Here is a 20402-nt window from a genome sequence, read left to right on the forward strand (position 1 = left end):
TTTAATCCCAGCCCTCAGGGGGCGACAGATGTCTGTGAGAGTTCCAGGGCATCCTGGAATACGTAGAGAAGCTCTGTCTCAAAAAACCAAAACAACCACCAAACCAAACAAACCTGGATGTGGGTGCTTTAAATCTGGGTGGGGCCTGTGGGAAGGACGACCGCGGAGGGGCGGGACCCAGAGGCCTGGGCTCGGTTTTTCCCCTAGCCTGCCGAGGAGCTTTCCGTGGTGCTGAATGGGTCGCTACTCCAAGCTCAGAGTCGTCAGGGTGGACCATCTGCCTCAGCCCCCCTCTTTCCCTTTCCTCTGGTTCTTTTTCCCACTATAAATTTAAAAAAAAAAATTGGGGGCGTGGCGGGGCATGCGTGCCACGCTGTGTGAGTGGAGGTGAGAAGGGAACCTGCAGGAGCTGCCTTCCACATGTGGGTCCTGGGGAGGCTTGGAGGCCAGTACCTTTACCGATAAGCCATGTCCAAGGCCCTTCTCCAGCCTTCTGGTTACAGTCAACACCGCACCCATTACAATCTTCCAGCTCTGGGAATGAAGGACTGGAAATATATGCATGCTTGTTTAAAAAAATTTTTTTTGAGACAGGGTCTCACTACGTAGCCCTAGCTGTCCTGGATCTCACTATATAGACCAGGCTGGCCTCGAACTCAGAGAGATCCACTTTCCTCTGTCTCCTAAGTGGATATTCCAAGGTCTACCTGTGCATACTAGTCATGTACTCTGCCATGGAGCTACATTTCCAGCCCCTGGCAATCCACTCCAGTGTCCCAGCAGGACCTGCTGAATGCTCACACTCCAGCTTGTGATATGTTAGAATTAGCCCTCTCTACATGCTGTCCCCTGTCCCAAGACAGCTGTTTAGAGGAGTCAGGGGTGATGTATGGAGGTATTTTAACAGTACCTGCTACTTAGCAAGTTTTCGCCCAGTGACTTTTAAAACATTAAGCAGAGACTGGGGGCTGTAGCTCAGGCCTCAGTGCTTACCAAGCACGCATCGAAGCCCCGAGCCCAACCCCATTGCTGTATAAAGTGGACATGGTGTCACCTGCCTGCAATCCCAGCACTTAGGAGGTAGAGGATCAGAAGTTCAAGGTCGGTGCGTGACAGAGCTCAGTGGGGTAAGGTGCTTGCTGCTAAGTCTAATGACCTGATCCCCCAGAACTGCATGGTAGGAGAGAATCAGTTCTCACGAGCTGGCTTCTAACACCCCTACTCCCCCTACAGGCATATACACAAATAAGTAAATACACACATAAATAAATGTAACAGTAGATGAAGTTCAAGGTGGCACACACCAGCACTCGGGAGGCAGAGGCAGGTGGATCTCTGCGAATTCAAGGACAGCCTGGTCTACATAGTGAGTTCCAGGACAGCCTGGGCTACACAGAGAGGGTGTGTATCAAACACACACAGAGAGAGAGAGAGAGAGAGAGAGAGAGAGAGAGAGAGAGAGAGAGAGAGAGAGAGAGAGAGAGAAGACAGCTTCAGCTATGTAGCACCTTCCAGACCAATTGAGAGTACATGAAAGCCTGGGTGAGTAAATAAGAAATATTTTTAAAGATATTTATTTCTATGTATTTGTGTGAGTCTTTCGTCTGCATGTTTGTGTGGAAAACACATTTGTGGTGATGCCAGCAGAACCCAGAAAAGGACACGGGTCCCCTGGAACTGGAGTTATAGATGGTTAGGAGCCACAGTGTGGGTGCGGGGAACTGAACCCAGGTCCTTGGCAAGAGCAGTTGGTGCTCTTAATCCCCAAGCCAGCTCTTTAATCCCAATAAAAATTTTCTTTAAATTCAACATCATTCTCCACTACATAGTGAGTTTGACAATAGCCTGCACTTGAGACCCTTTCTCAAAACACAAAAACCCAAACCATGTTTTCATGGTGCCCACCCTGTGCTAGGCCCCAATTTAAAAAGTAAGTAAGTAAGTTAGCAAGTAAATAAATAAATTTTAAAAAGTGCATGGCCGAATTCCAGGCCTTTCTCTTCCTGGACAGGATAAATTTCCTTTTCTAACCCAACTGCCCAGCAGGTGGCAGCCATACACCAACCACTGCTGCTGCCGTAGTGAGTCCTGCTCTTCTGACAGATGGCTTGGGGAGGGAGTATCTATTTCTAACTCTCCCAAAGGCCTTATGAGTTAGCAGAGGCTCTTCATAAAATATCCATGTCAATACAGGTCTTGTATATTAAACAGACACAAGCAAGTGTAAAAAGGGAATCCCTGTGATAATGTGTGCTGCATACCACACCATGGTGCATCAGAGAACTTGGTTAGCATCATTGTCCTACAATAGTCACATCTTTATTAAACCCAGAGGAGGCAGGCACACACTCCCCACCAATGCCGGGAGGAAAAAAAACACCTCACAACCACACATGATTAATAGAGTTTACATTCTAAGCCGGGTGTTGAGGTACACGCCTTTGATCCCAGCACTCAGGAGGCAGAGGCCGGTGGATCTCTGTGAGCTCAAAGTCAGCCTGGTCTACAGAGCAAGCCCAGGCTACATAATGAGACCCTGTATCTAATTAGTTAATTTTACATTCTAATGGCAATGTCTGGTTATTTGTGTGTGTGTGTGTGTGTGTGTGTGTGTGTGTGTGTGTGTGTGCATGTGTGTATTGTGTGTGCGCACACACACAGGCACACTCGAATGTGTGCACGTTGGCATACACCACAGTTATATGGGGAAGTTGGAGGAGTCAGTTGTCTCCTTCCCTGATGTGGGTCCTGGGTGTGGATATTGAAGTCATCAGGCTTGGTGGCAGCAAAGCCCCTTTACTGGCTGGGCCATCCCACCAGCCCTGCTTATGAATTTTATTTTTTATTTATTTATTTATTTTTTTGGTTTTTCGAGACAAGGTTTCTCTGTGTAGTTTTGGTGCCTGTCCTGGATCTCGCTCTGTAGACCAGGCTGGCCTCGAATTCACAGAGATCTGCCTGCTCCTGTCCCTTGAGTGCTGGAATAAAAATCATGTGCTGCCATGCCAGGCCTCTGTTTATTAATTTTAGAAAGCTGTTGTTAGGGGCTGGAGAGCTGGCTCAGCTGTTAAAAGAACTTCTCATTCTTCCAGAAGACTCAGTTTGGTTCTCAATATCCATGTGTGTTAATTCACAGCCATGTGCAACTCCAGCTCCAGGGAATCTGATACTTTCTTTTGGCCTCCATGGGCACCCATACTCTTTCACACACATACAGTTAAAAAATTTAAATTCTGCCGGGCAGTGGTGGTGCACACCTTTAATCCCAGCACTTGGGAGGCAGAGCCAGGTGGATCTCTGTGAGTTCGAGGCCAGCCTGGGCTACAGAGTGAGTGAGTTCCAGGAAAGGAGCAAAGCTACACAGAGAAATCCTGTCTCCAAAAACCAAATAATAATAATAATAATAATAATAATAATAATAATAAAAAAAAATTTAAATTCTAAAACAATACTGCCTTAGTTTGGATTTCTATTGCTGTGAAGAGACACCATGACCACAGCAACTCTTATAAGGAAAATATTAATTGTGGTGGCTCATTTACAATTTCAGAAGTCTGTCCACTATCATCATGGCAGGAGCATGGTAGACTTCAAGTAGATGGTAGCTGAGAGTCCTACATCTTGCAGGCAACAGGAAGTTGACTGAGACACTGGGCAGTATCCTGAGCATAGGAAACCTCAAAGACCGCCCCCACAGTGACACACTTCCTGCAACAGGCCACACCTCCTAACAAAGCCACGCCTCCTAACAAGGCCACACCTCCTAACAATGCCACGCCTCCTAACAAAGCCACTCCCTAAGGGAATATGGGGGCCAATTACATTCAGACTAGCACAAATACCATCAGTAAAGTATTTGCCATTGCTCTCTTGATACCTTGTGCCCTTAAAACAGCCTTCTTCTTTAACTGGATTATTTTTTAAACAGGGTCACTAAACTATAACTCACAATAGACTGTATAAGGAACTCCCAATTGTAGGTAAGTTCTTATATGAAATACACCACATTCATATGTGGATTCTTCATGGGCCAGCCACAACACTACCACATCCAGGAACACACACACACTGGCATGAGGCCGCTGACATGGGAGACAACATTTGGCCCTGGTAACTCTGCCCCCCAGTTTTTTTCCCTATCCCCTTGAACTCCTGATCCTCCTGCCTCAGCCTCCCAAGAGCTGGGATGATAGGAGTGTACCATCATGCCTGATTTAGTCATGTGACTTTGGTCTGATGCAAGCAGATCAAGGTAAGCCTGATGCAAGCAGGGATATTTCCTCTCAAGATGCTGTCTCTTGGAGCCCGGACTCACTGTGCTGGCTAGTTTTGTCATCTGAGAGGAGGGAACCCCAACTGAGAAAACACCTCCATAAGATCAGGTTGTAAGCAAGCCTGTAGAGAATTTTCTTGGTTAGTGACTGATGGGGGAGGGCCCAGTCCATTGTGGGTGGTACCATCCCTGGGCTGCTGGTCCTGGGTTCTATAAGAAAACAGGCTAATCAAGCCATGAGAGCAAGCCAGTAAGCAGCACCCCTCCATGGCTTCTCCTGGACTACATGAAGAGATTGGTTCATCCAACAGTTGCCAGTATTCATCTGAGTTATCACATCTGTGACTGATTCAGTATTGGGTTCCAGCATAAGCTTCCAGCTTGCTTTGGCCATTTGAGTGACCAAAGCAAGATGCTTCCAGTTGAGCCCAGTCCAGATTGCAAAGCCACAGGCAATTGTGAGGTAAGTGTTTGATGCCCCATCCTGGGTTGCACTGGCCTTAAAATGCACTAATGTAATGTAGTAGTTACTTTTTTTTCTTCTGTGACCTGTGAGAAACATCTTAAGGGATGTATTTGGCTCACAGTTTCAGAGAATCTGGTCCACAGACCCACTGTGAGTCAGAGTTGTCAAGGCACTGGGAACGTATGGCAGAAAAGCTTCTTCATGCCTAACAGGGAGCTGGAAAAGAGGTAATAGGAAGAGGCCAGGGCAGGAACATGATTCCAATGACATAATTTGTCCAACTAGATTCCGCCTGACCTTTGGCCATTTCCCAGTAATGCCACTGCATTAGGAATCTATCAAAGGGTGTATCCACGCACTCTCTCAGAGCTCTGACCACCTCATCTCTGGAGACACCCTCTCAGACACATCCAGAGCTGTCCTTCCTTTCCTAAAAGTTTCCTAATCCAGTCAAGGTGACAGAAGGGATCCTTGTATATGACTTGGTTTGTGGTCTACGAGAGTCCACAGGCAAGAGGCCTCTGGTGGGCTGAGGGGCTCTCTGGAGTGGGGACTCTGTAGCTCAGTGGAGTAGACAGACCAACGACTCCAGGGCAGATCTGAGAACAGGCTTGGTGGAGGTCCTGTCTTGGTTTGACAGGTACCTTCTCTGGAAGCAGATGCTGAGAATGCCTGAAGGCATTTAACAGGGTGAGAACACCAGTAAGGAGGCTGGAATAGCCTCAGCTAGGGGAGGCCAGGAAAGAGAGGCTGTGTTACCAGGAGCCAGAGCGTCATTCTGCTGAGGGATTCAGGGAGTCTGAGCAAACTGCACTTCAGAGTTTAAACGTAACAGGGAGCTGTGGGACCTGGGGCACTGTACACATTGAAAGACCCCCAGCTGAGATCTTCCTCCGGGAGAGACCCCAAACCCAAGGAACACACCGAAACCACAGATCAGATGCAAAAGCAAGAGGGTTTATTTAGACCAGGTACCTGGGGCGAAGTCTCTTGGAGGACTTGCGCCCTTTCCTAGGGCAAGGGGGACTTTTTATGGGATCCCAGGGGCAGAGGCGCGGTTACAGAAGCAAGAAGCATAGTTACAGGGTCCCTATTGGTTGTTTCAAAGAAGGCCAGGGTGAACTTGGGGTCGTATGTGTGTGGCTGATTTGGCCTTGCCCAGGCCAGCTGCTTATTCCTCAAGGCCAGGGGGCCAGCCATAAAATATCCTGATTCGACTCAACTGTCTTTCTCCCAAGGCCGCCGACCACAGTTATCTCTCTCAAGGCTGGATGGCTGGCCATAGCTATCTCTGTCAAGGCCGGGTGGCTGGCTATGGCTGTGAACTCCTGTTTTTCTGATTCCTTCAGAATGGCGTTTCTTAGGCTAAGTTATTGGGGGGGGGAGCATTTCATTGGCCCAAAGCCCCATGTCCTCATAATGGAGCGGAGGTCTTTCAACATCACCTCCTGGTCGTCGTTAGTTAGGATTGTTAGGTTAGAGCAGGAAGTGGACATGATACCCCAGAACTGATTTCCTTCCTTCCTTAGTGCTTTGCTCGGATTAAACCTGGCCCTTTACTTTTAATTTGGCTCATTGTGTCAGCGGAGAAACCTACAACCTGGGAATCAAAGATTCTTCTTCCTTCCTCCCTCCCTCCCTCCCTTTCTTTCCTCCCTCTTTCTCTCCTTTCCTTTTAATTTTAAAATTAAAAAAATTGAGATAAGTTTTTTTCCCTCTATAGCCCAGACTTGACTCAAACATGAATGATGAAATTACATGAGTGTGACATCACCCCAAAATTTTTGTTTGGTTGGCTTTTGGCTAGGGCTAGAGATGGAACATAGTGTTTTTAGACAGTCTCATTGTGTATTTTTGGCTGTCCTAGAACCTGCTAGGTAGACCAGGGTGGCCTTGAACTCAGAGACCTGCCTGCCTCTGACTCCCGTGTGCTGGGTAAAGGTGTGCACCACCACACCCAGCTTGTCTTCTCAATATTTTACACAGGAGATTGGGCACCAGATGCCTGCAAATGTCAGCAGCAGGAAGGGTAAGGCCATCTAAAAACCAGAACCTACTGTCTGCATCAGATCTGATGGCGTCTTGATCCTGACTCCCTAGCCTTTCTATCACCCAAACGCGGCCCTTCAATGCGTCACCACCACCACCTTCCTGCACCAATGCCCTCCACTTGGAATGACATTACACAGCCCGAGGCCAAACGGAGTTTAATTGGGAGCTCCAGTGACACACAGATCAAGGGGAACAATTCCGCAGGGATGCTGGGGTCTGGGACACTGAGTTCTAAGTGACAGTGCAGCCAGAACTCAGGCACAATAATCTCGGAGGGCCTTTCTGACATCCTGGGGAGGAGCGCTGATGTGAGGGTACTGGGATGCCTCAAACCCCATGGAGGCTCCGTTGGAGTTTCTGGGGGTGTAAGACTGAGTCTAGGGAGGTGATCACGGCTGATCCAAGTAGGAGAAAGGTAAAGATTTCTGGGGTGTTTCACAGAAACAGTCAAGTGGGCTCGATTTCACAGAAATCATCTAGACAGCCCCTTGTAGAGGGAGGAGGTATCACATGACCCCAAATATTGGGGACTGCTCACCTCCCCCAGTGCCACTTTGGGGTTTTAATGTAAGACCCTAATGGCAGGATATTCCACACATATTATCACGAATCTGCGACATGAGCATACGCTGACTGTCCCACGGGACGGTGGGGACTGGAAAATCAGTCCAGGTTCTGGGTTTCAGTCCTAAGAGGACAAGCCTGGGGGCGCCGTTCGGCTCCTCTTCAACAGCTGCCGGAGCTAGGGACAGATGAGGTAGCGTGAGGTATGTGGGGGCGCAGGAGGACCTTCAAAGGCTGGGGTTACACATGGGAGGCTGAGGGGTGCCTTGGGCGGGGCTACCGACAAGGGAGAAACCGAGTGGGGTCACTCGGGTTGGAAGGCCACAGGTCTAAAGTCAAGACAGGGGTTGAGGTCATGTGTGGTGGCCCATGCCTGTCACCCCACTACTTTGGGTGGCTGAGGCAGGGGAACTGGGAGTCAGGGGTCATCCTGGGCTATGTACTGAAACCCATGTGAGGTTCGGGGTGAACCTGTGTTCAGACTCTGGTGGACACCCAGAAACCAGGAAGGTTTTGCTAGGCAGGGTTCCCATCTTGGGGTCAGGGTCAGAAATTACATCTAAGGCTAGGATCCAGGGTTGGGAACAGTAATTCAGAGGTCTCACTAGGGGACTAAAGGCCACAGGACAAAGACAGGGAGTCAGAGGGAGTTGTCATATTGAAGAAAGGGTCAGACATTAAGGTCAAAGGTCACCGCTTGGGGTTTTTTTTTTTTGTTTGTTTGTTTGTTTCCTTTTTAAGACAGGGTCTAACTACGTAGGCCAGGCTAGCTCAAATTCTCACTCTTCCGGCCTTAGTCTTTCAAGAGTTGGGATTATCAGAGGGTAGTACTCAGCATAGGTCACTCTTCGAAGTGAAGAGTGGACAGGGACTGAGGACACCTTCTGAGACTAGATGCCATCCTCTAAATCAGTGTTGGTGCAGTTGGGGGACCCCCCCCCATTAGCTCAAGTCAGACCAGTGCTTACCCCCTCAGGGCCCGGCCCAGGTCGCAGCAAATGAACAGGCTGCTCATTCTCCAGGTTGCGCAGCGTTGGGTCCGCTCCAGCTGCCAGCAGATGCCTCACAATGGCCTCCTGGGGCGGCCCAGGGGGCAGGGCAGCGGCCATGTGGAGGGCTGTGTTCCCATGGGCCTGTAACCACAAAGATCCAAGTGCCTGGGTCCTCTAAGCCACACTTGTGGATCCTGCCACATCCACAGCTCACATGTCACCCTTCACAGCCACACTCCACCACCCGACTACAGAATACACAATCCTTTCACACCCCACATATTGTCCCCTGCACATCCACAGTTCACAGGACCCCAATGCTCACCTGCCCCTTGCAACCGTATCTCAAACCACCCGCAAATCTCTGCCTGTGTCCTACCTTCATATTGACAAAGGCCCGCAGGTCCCCCCTCGGCAGCCCCAGGAGCAGCTGAACCAGGGTAGGGTTGGCAGCCTGGACAGCCAAGTGCAGAATGGTCTTGTTGCTCTTGATCTCCTAGAAGAACAGCAGAGGTCAGGCCAGACTTCCATCCACAGCCCCCTCCCCCAAGACACCTGGCAGCCACCAGGAGTGCCTTGCGCAGATGTATGTGTTGTGTACTATGTAGGAAGACATGACTAGGGGAGACCATTTGTAACATTTGTGTCATAGGACTACACATTCAATATGACAATTTTCCAGTTCAAGTGTCCCCGAAAAAAGAAGATGCTTTTCCCAGTCCCTCAAAGGAGCTTTCTGGGCTAGGAGTTGTCCTGGTCACCTGGTGTCCTATGCACACACTAAAATGCACCCTGTCTCATACGCACTGTACTGTATCCTAAGTACTGGAGCTGGAGGGCATTAATCAGCAGACATGTCCATGTAGGACACTGGCCTTCATAGTTTGGAGCAGTGGTTCTCAACCTTCTGTGGGTGATACATTGTGCACCCTAATAAACTTATCGGGGGTCAGAGAACAGAACAGCCACTAGATTAGACACAGAGGCCAGACAGTGGTGCACACACGCCTTTAATCCTAGCATTCCAGAGGCAGAGATCAGAGGACCAGGGACTAGAGGCTTTTAAGCAGTTCAGCTAAGACCCTTCCAGGTGAGGGCTCAGAAGCTTCCAGTCTGAGGAGTCGTGGAAACAGGATCAACTGAGAAGCTGTCAAGGTGAAGTTGGCTGTGGCTTGTTCTATTCCTCTGATCTTTCAGCATTCACCCCAATATTTGGCTCCAGGTTTTTTATTAATAAGACCGTTTAGCAATTCATCTACAACCCTCCTAATGCTGTGACCCTTTAATACCGTTCCTTATGTTGTAGTGACCCCCAACCATACAATTATTTCACTATTACTTCATAACTGTCATTTGCTACTGTTATGAATTGTAATATAAATATCTGACATGCAGAATATCTGATATATGATCTGCAAAGGGGTCATGACCCATAGGTTGAGAACTATTGTTTTATAGGGGAAAAAGTTTTCTAAAATGAAACTTTACTACATGCTTTCAAGGAGCCTTAGGGTCTTCAGCTTTTATGCCCTCTACTGGAGCATTCTAGGCAGGGGCTCTTCCATTGAGGCACATCCCAGACCCTCACTGGGGGATTCTAGGCAGGGGCTCTACCACTGAGCCACACCCCAGCCCCTCACTGGGGGATTGTAGGTGGAGCTCTACCACTGTAATAAGCATGAGGAAGCTCTGGGTTCCACTCTCAGCAACCAAAAGAAAAAAAAAAAAAAAGAAAGAAAGGAAGGAAGAAAGGACAAATAGTTATAGAAATAATTACAGGCTTGTATTTGCTCAAAGACAGCACAGGACTGGCCCTGGTGATGCAGTTTATCAGCTCTGCACTTGGGGGAGGTTGAGGCAGGAGATGCTGAGTTTGAGGTCAGTCTGGGCTACATAAAGAGACTGTGCCAATAAGTAATGACAAAATAAATAATAATATAGGTTTGTGAAGAACTCGTCTAGCCTGCACTAGAACTTGGGTTAAATCCTCAGCACCAGCAAAAACTAAAAACTGAAAGAAAAGCAGGCGAGAGGATGGGATGATGGGGGTCGCTGTGGTTGCTGATCACCGACACAATACTGGCATGAGGGCACATTATGACAGTCTTTGCAATTAACCCATGTTCAAATTTGTTTTTGGAAGAACAATTTATTAAATACAGGCCAAAGGGGCAATAGGCTGGGTAGTAGTACAGTACATCTTCTTCCATCCTATGCTCAAAACTCTTGAACTAAAAAACTAATGTTTAAAATGAAATGATATGGAATTCTCTCAGCCTGCCTATGAAGGCATCACTATCACAGGACAAAAGGGTTAAATATGTAATTAGGAGCCAGGCGGTGGTGGCACACACCTTTAATCCCAGCACTCAGGAGGCAGAGCCAGGTGGATCTCTGTAAGTTCGAGGCCAGCCTGGGCTACAGAGTGAGTTCCAGGAAAGGCGCAAAGCTACACAGAGAAACCCTGTCTTGAAAAACCAAAAAAAAAAAAAAAAAGAAAAAAAGAAAGAAAGAAAAAAGAAAGGGAAAAAAAAAAAAAGAAAATCTAATTAGGAGCCAAGTTCTAGGGTCAGATTCTTGACCCCTTGGGTCTAATTCCCACAAAAGCTATGGGACTTCTGAACCCTCGGGACTCAGCTTTCTCATCAGTAAAATATAGAAAATAAGAGTACATGCCTAGAGGGGTGGGCAGGGGTGGGGGTGGACAAAGGCTGATCTAAGTCACTCCATGCTTGATGAAGCTAAGATCAATAATATCCACATGGATGAGCAGGCCTCAGAGAAGTGGAGGAACATTCTCAGGGTTACACGGGTAGACGAGGCAGTGCCAGCATTTGTTAGGCCCCGGGGCATCCAGGTGGCCCTTTGCTCACACTTTCCTATGGGCCTGCCTGTCCCCTGCCACCCAAGCTCACCTGGCTGGTGTGACTGGCTCCCATTTGCAGCAACATCTGCACACAAGTCAGTCTGTCTCGGGCCTGAGAACTCAGCATCCTCGGACAGGCGCTAGGTGGGGGCGTAGCAGCATTGAGGGCCAGGATGGCTGTGTGGAGGGGGGTAAGGCCTGTGGAATGGAACAGTGAGGAACCTGCACCTGGACATCCACCCTGACCAGCCTGCCTGCCTGCCTGCCACACCAGCCCTGGCCATGATCAGCTCACCTTCGAAGTCTCTGGCTTCCAGGTCCACGTGAATGCCTGATTTAAACACAGCCTAGAAGGGGAAGAGGAAGAGAGCTGTGGAAGGGTCTCCCTAAACCCGGTCCTGGAAACCAGGCTCTGGATAACTAGCCCACCCCAGACACCCTGGGTCTGCCTGCTGGCCATACCGAAAGGACTCCTGGGAGCCCGTATGTGGCAGCCACATGTAAAACAGAACGGCCTTGATGGTCAGTAGCATTGGCCTCTGCTCCCAGGCTCAGTAGGTCTTCCACAATCAGTGGCTGGTTGGCAGCAGCCGCCACCAGGAGAGGAGTCTGAAAGTCACAATAGAATCAGCCTGGACTCCCAGAGTCCTCCCTTCTGAAAGCCAGGTGCCCTCTTCCCCAGGTGCAGAAGTCTGGACTCCCGGCCCTCACCTTGCCTTTATGCTCACGAATGTCCAGCTGTCGGTACATCTGTAATACCTCTGCTGCAGCATATGCTGCCCAGCGCAATCCCCGAGCCGCAAACAGGTGCAAGAGCCTGAGGATGGGTGGGGTGGGGGCAGCATGAGAGGAGCGCCCACCCAGAGAAGCCAGGGTCTGTAGATCACCCTGTCCCCCTCTACTCACGTGTCTCCCTCCTCATCCTGGGCCAGCAGCTGTTGCGGCCCCAAAGCCAGTATGTGAGCTCGGGCTGTCTCCAGGGAGGGCCCAGTGGATGGAGGCAACTGTGGCGATCCTGGGGGGAGGCTGGAGACTCTCCAGGATCCTACCTGTGACAGGGAGGGTTCTGTGTACAGCCGGGTATCCAGAGAGTCCTGGGGAGGGGGTGGGAAGAGTCGGTCAGCTGAGAATTCTCATCACACACAGCACACAGCCCCTGGTCAAATGGGTGAGACCAGGAGCTGACTTTGAACCCCGGGACTTCAGTTTTGCCACAAGGAAGAAGAGTTTTTTGTTTTCTGCTTGCTTTTGTCTTTTGAGAGAGGATATCACTGTGAAGCCCGGGCTAGCCTTGAACTTGAAGCAATTCTGTCCCAGCAGTCTGAGTGCTGGGATTATGAGCATATACTATTATACCTAGCTTGTTTTTGTTTCTGCTCTGCTATATAGCCTAGACTGGCGGCTTCTTCTTCTTCTTCTTCTTCTTCTTCTTCTTCTTCTTCTTCTTCTTCTTCTTCTTCTTCTTCTTCTTTTTTTCTTTTTAAAAAGATTTATTTATTTATTTATTTATTATGTATACAGTGTTCTGCCTGTAAGGATCCTTGCAGGCCAGAAGAGGGCACCAGATCTCATTACAGACGGTTGTGAGTCACCATGTGGTTGCTGGGAATTGAACTTAAGACCTCTGGAAGACCAGCCAGTGCTCTTAACCTCTGAGCCATCTCTCCAGCTTAAGTATTATTTTCATTCAAGAAATCAGTTAGTACACTTGAGTCCTGTTTCTGTCTTCTTCAGTCCCATCTAATCTGATACATCAGAAGCTACCAGAGCCATGCTTCAGGCACAGTGTGGGTTTTGGTTTTTTTTTTTTTTTAATTGAAAATAGAATTTTTTCACACAATAGATTCTGATTACAGTTTCCCTTCCCCAAGTTCCCCCCAGAGCCTCCCTACCTTCCCACTCCCCCAAATCCACACACTTTCTCTCTCTCTCATTAGAATACAAACAGGCATCTAAAAAATAGTAATACTAACAAGATAAAATAAAAACAAACTAGAATAGGACAAAACCAAACAGGAATAAAGAAGTACAAGAAATATAGACAGACACACGGATTTGCACACACAGAAAATCCATACAAACAAAATCAGAAACCATAATATTTAAGGAAAAGATCGGTAAGGGAAAAAAGAAAAAACAGACAAAACATTATGAAACAAAACCCCTCCAAAAATACCAGAGTTTGTTTGGTGTTGCCCATCTACTGGCTTCTAACTCACAACTAGTTGGCTCAAAATGGCAATCCTCTTGCCTCTGCCTCCCAGGTGCTGAGACCACAGGTGTAAGCCAGTACACCTGGCGGGGGATGGGATCTTAAACCAGCCCCTGACATCGTAGACTATTGCAGGGATGTAACTGAGATTCTCAAGGAGAACCCACGGCCTCTTGCATGCTAGGGAAGAGCCTGACCACGGAGCAATACTTCCCAACACTCTCTGTTTTTTACTTCTTATTTAAAGATGAGGTCTTACTAATGCGCTCAGGGCAACTGTGAACTCATTCTGTCGCCCAGGCAGGTCTTACAATCCTGCTTCTGCCCCCAGCAGTCGGAATGACAGGCTTAGATCACTAGGCTCAGCACAACTGGGAATTTTTTGGGGGCCCTTAGCATATGTCCCCGTGTATAATTTACCTCCATCCCCAGGGGAAATGGGCCTGGGCGCCCTGGGTCTGACGGTGGGTAGAAATCAGGAGTCAGGAAGCCTTCAGCAGCAGAGTATGGGCAAGAGCTGTCTGTATAAGTAGCATGGGTGCTGGGGTCCCAGTCTGCAAAGCCTGAAGGGGGAGCCAGGTTGCCAGGTCCTGAATCCACGGTCTCTTGGAAGGTGGGGAAGTGAGTGTGGCCTGAAAGGAAGAGGATGGGCAGGGACCAGCCTGTTATTACAGACTGGGAGACACAGCCTGGGATAGTGATCCTGGAGTGTCCCAAGGTCACAGACTGGGAGACACAGCCAGGGATAGTGAACCTGGAGTGTCCCAAGGTCCTGGGAGTCACAGCCAGGGATAGTGAACCCAGAGTGTCCCAAGGTCACAGACTGGGAGTCACAGCCAGGGATAGTGAACCTGGAGTGTCCCAAGGTCACAGACTGGGAGTCACAGCCAGGGATAGTGAACCTGGACTGTCCCAAGGTCACAGACTGGGAGTCACAGCCAGGGATAGTGAACCTGGAGTGTCCCAAGGTCAGAGTCACAGCCAGGGATAGTGAACCTGGAGTGTCCCAAGGTCAGAGTCACAGCCAGGGATAGTGAACCTGGAGTGTCCCGAGATCAGAGTCACAGCCAGGGATAGTGAACCTGGAGTGTCCCGAGGTCAGAGTCACAGCCAGGGATAGTGAACCCAGAGTGTCCCAAGGTCACAGACTGGGAGACACAGCCAGGAATAGTGAACCCAGAGTGTCCCAAGGTCACAGACTGGGAGACACAGCCAGGGATAGTGAACCTGGAGTGTCCCAAGGTTAGGGATAGTGAACCTGGAGTGTCCCAAGGTTAGGGATAGTGAACCTGGAGTGTCCCAAGGTTAGGGAACCTGGAGGGCTGGGACTGGAGACCCTGAGGAAGGAGCTGGGTCCTCCAATCCTGGAAATCAACAAGTTGGTCTGAAGCAGCTGGGACGTGGACTCCTGGAATCACAGAACTCTGGGTCCTTTAAGGACTATATGCAAACTACTGGGCTACAGAAAACCAATGTGAAATCCCAGGGGTTTCTGTTCTGTTTTCTTTTTGGGGACAAAGTGTCTTAGATAGCTCTAGGTGGCCTAGAACTCACACTCAATGGCACTCCTCCCCCGCTCAGTTTCTGAAGTGCTGGGAACAGGCATGTGCAGCTATGGAAGGCTGTCCATCAAAATTTCTCCTGTGTCTCAACAACAATGAAGGCTGAACTCCTCGGTCCCCAAAGTTCTAAGAGCTGGGGTATCTAAGCGTCTAAGAGAAGTTGGGGCTGGGAACCAACTTTCTGTTCTTACCTGCTTCTGCCTCGTTCACAGATGGGGTCAGTGGCTGAGCCAGGGGAGGGGAGAAGTGGCCCTACAGTGTAAAGAAAATGAAAACACGAGTGAATTTATGTATCTGGAAGATTCGGGTCTGTTCCCCACCTGTAGACCACCAGAGTTGGGGCTACAACTCCCATGCCCCGGAGCGCACGTGGCTGCGTGTGCGGTCCTATCCCGGACTTCCCGAGACTCACCGGAACCCCACCAGCCTCAGGCTGCTGCTGACGGCGCCTCTGTTCTTCCAGGAGCTTCTTCACGGTCTGTGTTGGGCAGTGGCTGCGCTCAGTCCGACTCACTGTGTGGGGGAAGGCAGAAGGAAGTCATCAGGAATGTTTAAGTCACCCAAATGTACCCTCAGCGGCAGCAGTGGGCAGCGAGGAGTGGACGTGGGCGCCCTCCTTTCTCTCCCGCGCGGAAAATCTGGCACATTGATGCCGCCGGAGAACTACAAAGCCAATAGAAGATGCTGAGTGCAGGGCCCGCCTCCGCCATTTCCTTCCTTTCACTCCACGCTTTTCCTCTGCCCCAACTTTCCACCAGCGTAGTGGAAACTGAGGAAGTGGGGAGGCTAGCACTCCTCTGAAGCATCTGTTTCCTCTACACCCCACTCCTCTGAAGCATCGCCACATCCGTAAAAAAATCCCAACCTAGGCTCCTGAGGCTTGGAGGGGAGGGTTGGGGGTCTGCTAATCTCTACTTCCTGAAAAAGCACACACAGGTTCCTAATGTCTGTTTTACACTAGGAGTGGAGGCACACTCCAGCAATCTCAGCACTCGCGAGGTGGGGACAGGAGGATCACGTGCTCAAGTCCAGTCTCATCTACATACTAAGTTAGAGGACAGCCTGGACTACCCCGGACCCTGCCTCAGAACAACAAATTATTTCTCTATTCTAGAATCTGACATGTGGGGCTCAGGGCGGGGCTCAGTGGATGGTAGAGGGGTGCCTACCGTCCTCAGCACTGAAAAAAGGTGAGCTGCTACTCTGGGGACCACCACTCTTGTCCCATCCTCTCTGCCAGGGTCTACAAAATCAGTAGCCACTAGCTCCTGGGGAATCCAGAGATCTGGAGTCGCAAAGCTCCTGCTCCCACCTCTGCAGACTTGGGAGTTGCAGGGACCCACCATCCCGCCCATGCGTCGCATAGATGCCGCACCCTCTCAAGCAGAACCCAAGAGTCCGGATCCTCAGTCTCCTTCTCTAGGACCTGGAAGTCCGGTTCCCAAGACCCAAGAAGAGAAAAATGCCCCAGCTCAGGTTTCCGGGCTTAGACTCAGGCGCACAAAGGGTTAAGCAAGCCGGGGACTGACTCGGAAACCTCGAGGCGGGACGCCACGCGCTGACGTCACCGCGCTCACGCAAGGGAATCTTCCATCTCCCAGTTCCGCTCCAGACTCGCGCTGCAGGTGTCCCGCTCGGAGGCGGGGCGCGCAGCGAAGCGCTGCGCCCGTGGAATCCCCGCGCACGGGGAATTCCTGTCCCGCCCGGGGTCCCTGCACCGGTGGTGCTCTGGGAAATCCCAGGGCGGGGCAGGTCCCGGCCGGAGAGGTCTAACGCCGGACCTTTGGGACCCAAATCTGCAACCATAGCCACAGTGCAACCCCCTCCTTGGGGGAAAGAGTCGGGGTCCCTTCGTCCTCTTACAGGATCCCAGGATCAGGCCTCCCAACCCTTGCACCCTACCCCCCTACCCCAAGATTCCAGATCTCCCTCTTAATCTCCATCACTCTGAAGACTCAGGAGTCCAGAACCCCATCCGCTTCTCTTCAGCCAGCTCCCTTAAACGTGGAGGACACCCCTACTCTCCGGGCCCAGCTTAATGCTCCAGCCAACCCTCAAGCGCTCAGAAAGTCGCGTGCCTCGCTTTACCCCATCCTTACCTCTCGGATTCTTGGGTGCAGATTGCGGGCCCCCAGGCCCGCGACCTCGGCGCTGCGCCAGCCTCGCTGCTTCCCCCGCGGAGCCGCCGCCGGGTCCCCGATCTAAAGCCAGGGTCCCCGCGAGTTTTTAAATTGGGGTTTTGACCACGCCCATTCAAAGAGGACCCCGCCCACAGTCCTGGGAGTCCCCGGTTTGTCTCTGAGTGGGAGGGGCTGACCTTGAAGGGTCTGATCACCTTGATCCATGGAAGGAGGGTGCTAGGGGTCCTGCCTCCAGGAAGAAGGACACTGGGTCCTGGAATTCTGAGTCTCTGGCCCAGGGGATGCTGGAGGCCTTGACCTGGCTGTGCATGGGCAGAGCAGTGCTGTTGGGTGCTGGGGGAGAGTCTGGACCCCGTGGCCTCCTGGAGAAGTCCTTAGGCAAGGGTGACTTAAATCCTCCCTCTTTCCACGTGGCCTTTCCCTTCTTTAGAGTCAACTTTCATTTATAATCCCCCCCCCCTTTGGTTTCAGTTTTGATTTCTGTATGTGTGTATGAGAGAGAGAGAGAGAGAGACGGAGATAGAGAGGCAGAGAAACAGACAGACATGGGTTCCTGTAGCGCAGGCTGGCCTAGATCTCTCGGTAACTGAGGATAATCTTGAACTCTGCCTGCCGCTCTTGCTCTCTCTCCGGAATGTCAGATTACAGGTGTGGGCTACCACATCCAACTACCAATATTTGCTTTTTTGTTTTGTTTTGAGACAGGGTCTCATTATGTAGCTCTAGCTGTCATGGAACTCACTACGTAGACCAGGCTAGCCTTGAACTCACAGAGATCCGCCTGCTTCTGTCTCCCAAGTGCTAAGACTTAAAGGTGTGAGCCACTATGTCCGGTTCTAATATTTGCTTTTAAGAAATGCTGGGTGTGAGCTCCCCGGAGGTCAGAGAATGCGTGCTCTTCAGCCTGCTGCGGAAACGCTGCCTTTCGTGTGGACCCGGGGCTCTAGCCCAGGCCAAGTGCCTTCACCTGCTGAGCCATAGCCCTACCCCTCACTTTGTTTGCGAGGCAGGCAGGGTCTTCCTACATAGCTGTGACCAGCCTGGGATGCTAAACGTCAGGGATGGCCCTGAACTCAGCCACCTTCCTCCCTTGGGCTCCCTAAGGCTAGAATTACAGGCTTGGGCTGTCATGCCCAGCTCACTTACTATCACTTGAAAAACTCTGTTAGCATGGAGGAGAGACACTTTGCTGGGTGCTTGGGACAGAGAGCACTGGGAAACTGGGTTTCCCAGCCCTCAGGAGGGACTGACATTCTCAGTTCCCACTTGGTGACCTTCCTTGGCACCTATCTGCAGCGACCACATTTCTCTCCTGCTTTCAGAACTCTGCCTGGTGTTGGGTCTCTCCCTCCCCTGCTTCTGCCCTCAGCTTCCCTAGCTGGCTGCTGGTTCCCTTTCTCTGCCGGCAGAGTGTGTGTGTGTGTGTGTGTGTGTGTGTGTGTGTGTGTGTGTGTGTGTGCACTTCGTTAGTGAGTTCATCCAGTCTTACGGTTGGTTTTAAATGCCATCCTTTAGCTATCAGCCCTCTCAGATTTACATGTCAGGACCAGGCGTCCCTGAAACCCAACTGTGGACATTCACATCTCCAGAGAGCTGTCAGGATCTCCAACTCAGTGTGCCCAAACGTAGGCAGCCCTCTCTCCCTCCTTAGCCAGCTCTTCCGAACAAACTCTCTTGTCAACCCAATTCTCCATCTTTCTAATCTCCCTCAGGCCAGAAGCTACAGTCACCCCTGGTCCCCTTTATAACACACACCCTCTCCAGCCCCAAATGTTGTTGGCTTTACTTCCAAAATATTTCCAGAGTCTCCCTGGTACCCACACCATGGTCCACCTGCTACTCCCACCCGGATTATGATAGAAGCTTCTCTGGGCGCTGACTCCCCCAAATTTGTTCCCCAGAATAAGTCTTAAGGACACACATGTACCCCCACACAGGAAGTATGTAGCACAGTCACCAGCAGAGTGACATCCGTTCTGGCTTCCTCCCTCTCTACTCTTCTCAGGACCTCTCAGGACCACAGTCTTTGGCCAGATCCCTTCAGGCCTCGGCCCGCCATGACCCCTCCGGGCCACCTCTTGTTCCTGCTTCTGCTCCCAGGTGAAGCGGGCACTTAGGGTTTGAGGGGACAGAAAGGCTGCCATCTGATATCGGGGTGCGGAGGACAAGCCTTCTCCCTGTGCCCTTTTCTTTCTTGAGAGCCACTGCGTCTCAAGGTCTGGGTCCTTGGGGGTGGGGGGTGGGATTGTGGAGCTGTGAGCTCTCCTCACTGCTAGGTCACTTCTGTTTCCCTTTTCTGGTCACTCTCTGTTCCAGGAAGCTCCATTTCTCATTTACCTCTCCAGTGTGGAGCTTAGATCTCAAGCATCCCACCCGCCCTGAGCCCGTGTTGGGGACTACTCCCCGACCCCTATCCACTTTCTGTCTTTCCACAGTGGCTGCAGATCAGACGCCAGCAGGTGAGGGATGAACTTCAACAGCTGCCTCCAGTCCCCTGAGGGCTCCTGACATTTCCTTAATCCCAGCCCTTTCTGGTCACCACCCAATTGGAGTGATGGGTACCGAGACTCTCCTTAACAGATTCCTGGTGTGCCCAGGGCACAGTCCTCGGGGTTCTGTGACTCCCCAGCCTCTCTTATCTCCCCCTTCTCATTTTACTCCCTAACCCCCCCAAATCTACCCACTCTCTGGCACCTGGGGGAGGGGAGAGGGGTGCCCTGTGGGCAAAGAGACCGGTCTCAGCTGCCTGCTTGTCTGGCCTCTAACCCCCAGGTTCCTGCTCAGGATGTGGGCCTCTGTCCCTGCCGCTCCTGGCAGGCCTGGTGGCTGCAGATGCGGTCTTGTCACTCATAATCGTGGGGGTGGTGTTTGTATGCATGCGCCCACACAGCGGGCCTGCCCAAGGTGAGCAAACACTGGGGCGGGGCCTGGAGAGTGGGTAGCAGTCCCTCGGGAAGAAGGGGGTCCCACAAAGGCGGTCCCCGGGGAAGCCCTGGAGGAGGTGCTTGGGAAACCCTGGGGGAGGTATCTGGGGAACCCCTGAGGAAGCCCCCGAGGCAGGGGGTCTCCCAGGAAGGTGATGTGGGTGGTCATGCTTCATGCTCTCTCTACCCCATCCACCAGAAGATAGTCGAGTCTACATCAACATGCCTGGCCGAAGCTGACCTCTGCAACTTCTGGCTCTCCCGTCCTGGATCACGAGGGGGTGCCTGGGAACACACTCCTACCGGACTGGAATAAAGCAATTCAAATGCCTCTCGTCTTGTTCTTCCCG

The 20402-nt window shown here is 51.0% G+C and overlaps 2 protein-coding genes across 5 annotated transcripts; one reads left to right on the plus strand and one right to left on the minus strand.

The window, feature by feature from the left end:
• Positions 1-5675: 5675 nt before the first annotated feature.
• On the minus strand, positions 5676-16564 carry Nfkbid (NFKB inhibitor delta). Its single transcript, XM_042268638.2, has 12 exons — positions 16363-16564; positions 15400-15500; positions 15179-15239; positions 13846-14057; positions 12120-12307; positions 11925-12030; positions 11676-11822; positions 11509-11560; positions 11263-11411; positions 8727-8843; positions 8324-8488; positions 5676-7533 (listed from the first exon to the last, which is right to left on the minus strand). Exons 4-12 carry the CDS (start codon positions 13849-13851, stop codon positions 7480-7482), a joined length of 984 nt encoding a protein of 327 aa, XP_042124572.1. The 5' UTR covers positions 13852-14057; positions 15179-15239; positions 15400-15500; positions 16363-16564; the 3' UTR covers positions 5676-7479.
• On the plus strand, positions 15441-20383 carry Hcst (hematopoietic cell signal transducer). 4 transcript variants are annotated; one of them, XM_076552724.1, is made up of 5 exons: positions 15441-16177; positions 19134-19228; positions 19474-19587; positions 19901-20032; positions 20255-20383. In XM_076552724.1, exons 1-5 carry the CDS (start codon positions 16110-16112, stop codon positions 20290-20292), a joined length of 447 nt encoding a protein of 148 aa, XP_076408839.1. In that variant the 5' UTR covers positions 15441-16109; the 3' UTR covers positions 20293-20383. The 4 variants fall into 4 exon arrangements, with proteins under 4 accessions (XP_076408839.1, XP_076408954.1, XP_015856106.2 ...); XM_076552839.1 differs by having other exon boundaries at positions 15967-16177; positions 20252-20383; XM_016000620.3 differs by having other exon boundaries at positions 15975-16177; positions 19564-19587.
• Positions 20384-20402: the final 19 nt, after the last annotated feature.

The sequence above is a fragment of the Peromyscus maniculatus genome, chromosome 1, assembly GCF_049852395.1.
Source record: "Peromyscus maniculatus bairdii isolate BWxNUB_F1_BW_parent chromosome 1, HU_Pman_BW_mat_3.1, whole genome shotgun sequence".
NCBI lineage: Eukaryota > Metazoa > Chordata > Mammalia > Rodentia > Cricetidae > Peromyscus > Peromyscus maniculatus.